The sequence below is a fragment of the Ipomoea triloba genome, chromosome 13, assembly GCF_003576645.1.
Source record: "Ipomoea triloba cultivar NCNSP0323 chromosome 13, ASM357664v1".
In the NCBI taxonomy this organism is placed as follows: Eukaryota; Viridiplantae; Streptophyta; class Magnoliopsida; order Solanales; family Convolvulaceae; genus Ipomoea; species Ipomoea triloba.
In genome coordinates, this window is record NC_044928.1 from 21,871,706 (window position 1) to 21,876,977 (window position 5,272).

Sequence of the window (5,272 nt, forward strand, 5' to 3'; positions counted from 1 at the left end):
AAAAAAAAAAAAAAAAAAAGGTCCTTAAGTATTGAATGAGTGCAAACAAGCAAGTGTACAATCTACTACATGAATGCACACCATTTACTCCAGAGACTCCAACGTCATCCAGCTACTTGGGAGTAGATTATCTGCAATCATACTTATTTTTCTCATCTAAGGGCATGCTTTCATTGTTGTGTGCAGTCGTGTTGTTCGTTGTGTGCATATTAGTATTATGCGTTAGGTGTTGTTCGTTGTGTGCAGTTGTTTGGTCCGTTGTGTGAATTCTTGGTGGTTTTTGCCACTTACAGTATAGTGTGGTTTGTATTTCATATGTATGGTATGTGCATTTGTTTTGTTCATTGTGTGCATTGAAAGTTTTCGATTTTTTATGGAGTCGCTGGCGATAGGTAAGCTTTCAGTTTTTTTTTCGTGTGTCAATCCGATGTTTTTTTCTCGATAGAAGTCTGGTGTTTGGCGATAGATTTATTTTCATGTGAGTACATTTCTTAACGTGAGAATATGCGAACTTCTTCAGTAATGCACGATAAGTTTTACATGAATGCATAATAACTACTCCAACTCTGTGACTACTACATGAATGCACTACGCATTCATGTAGTAGATGTAGTGCAATCACGTAGTAGTCACGAAGCTGGAGTAGTTATTGTGCACTCATGAAGAATTTACCATGCATTACTAAAGAAGTATGCATGCTCATATGTTAAGAGATGTTCTCACCTGAACGGGACACTTAGTTATGTTCATATGAGAACATCTTCTTAAATGTGAACTTGTGATCGATCCGGGCTCTTGGATTTATAATTAGGGGAATTGCTTTTAGAATTAAAAGAATTTAATTTTAAATTTTGTATGGGTTATTGTAGTCCTTATCTATATTTATGTACTTATTAGGCAGATTTCAAAATGTTTATGATCGAATTTTTTAATTAATATTATTAGTTTTGGTATATTTTAAAATGAAATTATTTTCATGAGTAACCACTATAATAATCAATCTGTATAATTATATAAATTGTAATCACAGTTCTTAAAAAAATGTACATATTTTAATAGTGAAATATGTCTACATAAATGAAGACCTAAACGCTCTTTTAGTTTACAAAATTTAAACGGTTTTGTTGACGGAGGACCAAAAATGGTCATTATACAATAATAGTAAGACCAAAAAAGGGTGATTTGAAAAAAAATGACTAAAAGTGAAATGTCAACTATAAATCTAGGACTAAAAATGGAATTAACTCTTTAATTACTGTATATAATAATTTTCAAGTATTTGATTACACTCTACATGGAAATACTCAGGAAAGAATATATCTCCAAGTGGTATTAAACTATTAATTGTGCCTAGGTTCTTGACTCCAATACGGAGTATAAGCTCAAGTTCTGGATCTGGATCATTAGAAGCTTTATCGAGTGAACATGTTACAATCACTTCTTTGAAGGATATTTATAACAACAAGAAGGTAAAAATCACATGTTTAGAGTTACTGAAAACATTTGAAAAGTCACCCATTATATTTCTCACGTATTGTGTAATTAATTTTTAGGTGGGAGAATTTTGGGTACTTGGAGAAATTCTAGACATAGAAGGCGAATGGTACTTCAGTGCCTATAAGAGTAAGGGGTGTGGGAAGAAGCTTCAAGACTATACGGACAAAATGTACTGTAAGGCATGCAATAAAAACTGGCTGGACGGAATAATTAAGTACAAAGTGGTGATTGTTGTCCTGGATAACGACCATGATGTCCATTTTCTACTTTGGGACAATGTTTGCTCGACATTGTTAAGAGTTACTGCTAGCGAGTTGAAGGAAAAGTATTCTGAAATAAGTGAATCACTGAATCCATATATCTTAGCAATCAACTATTCAATTTTGAATGTATTAATATTATCCCGTATATAATATATATACTTTTTGTTATGGTTGACCTTGGATAGTTGCATGCCCAATGAAATTGAGGGCTTGATTTGGAAGAGAATGATGTTTAGGATTATCACATGGAAGGACCAATTTAAATATAGTGGAAACGCTGCTTTTAGTGTGCTTGGAGTGAAAAAAGATGAAGCTATTGTGCAAACACATCAAGCCAAACTACTCAATTAAGGTGATGAATGAACACATGCAAAGGTACTACTAATATACCAAGTAAAGGTACTACTATTCAGAAATACAATATAACAACCAATGAGGTGCTACTACCAATGCCGTCTATTAAGAGGCTTTCAATAATGTGTAATTCGAAACGCTGATATTATATATTTTTTTTCAAAGAGCACATTTGTCGTCCAAGTTATACAAATCCTAAACACTGATATATATATAAAATCTCCAAAGTTTCAACACCGGATACTTATATCTACACATTAGCTATTAATTCAATAATTATTTTGGTCGAATTTAAGCAAGGATAACATCACAAAACATAATCGATCCAAACCATTTTATCAATTGCACTATATAATATTTGATGTTATAATTTATATACTTATATATTAATCCAAATATTTTTAAAATATTATAACAAATCCATTATGTGCATCACACGGGTAAAAATATTAGTATATATAATATGAACTGATAATTAAAGAATTTTTCATGTATGAGAGTAAGGGACACTACTATAACATATACCATAACAATAATTCCCATTAAATCATTGGATCTTTCCCATTTATTATTTTGATAAAATAAAAGTTACAATGGCATCAAAATGTATTTGTAATTCTTCTTTTTATTTAAGAAACATGGCACAATATTATCATATTGCACCTTAAAAACTTGTTAATAATATAAATAACAAAAAGGTAAATTAAAGCTATTGGCAATGCTTTATTGTTGAAGATTTTTTTTTTTTTTTTGAGATGAGGAAGAAACCTCTGAGTAAACCAGGTCTTGTAACCCTAATTTGTAAAGGACCAGCTTAGATTACCAAATAGTTGATTAGCTCAAATTATGAGAGTAAAGATTTAAATTCGTGATCTTGTGGTTATAAGTGTGAATTTCTTGCCATTTTGACTGGGATTACTCTTTATTGTTGAGGAATTTTGAGATGGGGAGAAAGAGAAGAAACAATCTACCTAGATTTTGTGCTGCATTTGGGGTAAAGTGTGGTTCGATCTAGGGGAAGTTTAAGTTGACAATCAAGGTGAAGCCAAAACTTAACCGAACCCAGCATCCATATTCTCCATCGGGTCCTGGACGTCCCTTTAAGATCAAACGCCACGTGGCTCTGCCGCAGCGCCGCCTCCACCGTCTCCCCCTGCTCCGGCGACAGCGGGATGGGCGTGGACTCCACCAGGTAGTACAGCTCGCGGGAGCTGTTCTTGGGGACGTCGAAAGCCTCGGCGTTCAAATACGCGAGTTTGACGCCGCCGAAGCTGAGCGCGTAGCTGGTTTTGTAGAAGCTCGCGTGGGCTCTGGCGTTGTCGTTCTGGCCGGCGATCACGATGGAGACCTTCACGGCCAAGATGCCCGCCATGTCGTAGTCGATGCTTTCCAAACGCGCGCTCTTCACGCTCATTTGAGGCACCTTGGGGCGGAGAACCAGGTAGCCCACGAACACCGCGAAACCGGTGATGATCACGGCTATGGTTAGAACGGTGCAGATCAAAGCCGCGCACCAGATTAAGGGATTGGTGCGTCGCTCTGGCTCAAGCACGCGCTTTCGCATTATTGCGCTCAGATTGGTGCCCAGAGACTGACAACATCCGCAGGAAAGTGAAGAAATTGGGAAGGGGATAGTGAGAGTAGCAAGGCATAAGTGAAGGTACTTGGCTCCAATTGAAGGGAAAGGTATAGGGGTATAGGATAGGTATCTTCTTTTAGCAAGAGGAGATTAAAACACCATTCTCAAGCTTGTCTTTGTGCCTCTCAATCTAGGAATCAGAGAGCAGAGGCTTCTTTAACCTGCTATAGGCCGGCCTCAAATGGGCGGTTTAATTTGAATAGTCCATAGGAAACTTGAGGATTTTTTTTTTTTTTGATCTTTTAAAATTAATTATAAATCCTATGAAGTGTAAAAATGAAGAGTTTCAAACATATATAGATCAGATTACTTGAATGGATAAATTAAGAATATCTAAAGACTCTAACATTTACACTCTTTCATATAAAGTTTGAATTGTCTTTAATTATGATATAAATCCTATGAAGTGTAAAAATAAAGAGTTTCTAACACCCTAAATTGTACCGCTCATGTAGCTCATCACGTCTTCCTTGTACTTGGTAGAACACTTGTAAGCCTCCTCCGCCTCGCAGATGGCATCAACATGCGATTTCATCAAGGCAACACTAGTAGCCAGAGTCCTCCCATGATCTTCTTGCTCTTGTTTCAATGAAGCTGTTAGGGCCTCATGACTTGTTGTTAGAACGCCAAGTTCACCCTCCATAGTGTTCAGAGACCCTTCTCGCACCAAGAGAAGCTCCCTAATGCGCTTGTTATCCTCAATAATCTTACGGAATAGTCCCTGGTGCTGGGTGTGAAGGACTTTTTGTCTAGCATAGCTTACAAAAAGAATAAGGTGAGACAGATGCGTGACAAGCAAGATCTTAAAGTAAGTAACTAACCTCCATGATGTGTCTAAGGTATCGCTCCTATAGCAAGTTCACATCCATGGCAGCCAAGTAAGTCACATCCGCTGGAGGGGCCATGCGAGCGATGTGCTCGACAATTTCAATATTGCCGCTTATTTTAGATGGTCCAGGGGGCACATCCCTTCCTAGCCGAATCAAATTGGTCCAAACATGTGGAGTTTGGTCCTAAGAAGTTTCCCCCTACTCAGGGGTAGAACTTAGCTGGAGTAGAGGCTAGGATTGGTGGAGACAGCGTCACCTCCTCATCCGCTGCCACCTGGCTCTTCTTCTTATTTCCGCGAGAATTGTCTGTCTTAATTTTCTTGGGCGGAGGATTTTGTGAAAGCCTCGACAAGTATCGGTCTGATCTCAAAGACATGGCACCTTTGAAATACGAACACGATTAGAGTTAGTAATTAAGTGGGACAACCAAACGTGACAACAACAGAAGGATACTAGTCGGTTCAAGGGCAACTGGTCGAGTCCTCAAGAAACTCAACTTTGCCAACTCCCACTTAGTGGTATACTTGGCGACCTTTACAGGACCACTCCTCATTAGCTCTGCTACATCTGTACGCATGGAAGGACTCTTGTCTAAAGATGGATGACACCGCACTTGCAATCCCCATCGAACGTTAAATGGGGGAGGAAAACTGAGGGAGGCGAAAATAAATTTTAATTTCCACACCCTA

The 5,272-nt window shown here is 37.7% G+C and overlaps 1 protein-coding gene across 1 annotated transcript; it reads right to left on the bottom strand.

Annotated features, from left to right (window-relative positions):
- Positions 1-2,864: 2,864 nt before the first annotated feature.
- Positions 2,865-3,939, bottom strand: LOC116003097 (NDR1/HIN1-like protein 12). Its single transcript, XM_031243270.1, has one exon. It carries the CDS (start codon positions 3,676-3,678, stop codon positions 3,082-3,084), a length of 597 nt encoding a protein of 198 aa, XP_031099130.1. The 5' UTR covers positions 3,679-3,939; the 3' UTR covers positions 2,865-3,081.
- Between the last annotated feature and the right edge of the window lie 1,333 nt (positions 3,940-5,272).

Coding starts and splice junctions, on each gene's coding strand:
- LOC116003097 (XM_031243270.1), bottom strand. CDS start 3,678: ATGCGAAAGCGCGTGCTTGAGCCAGAGCGACGCACCAATCCCTTAATC.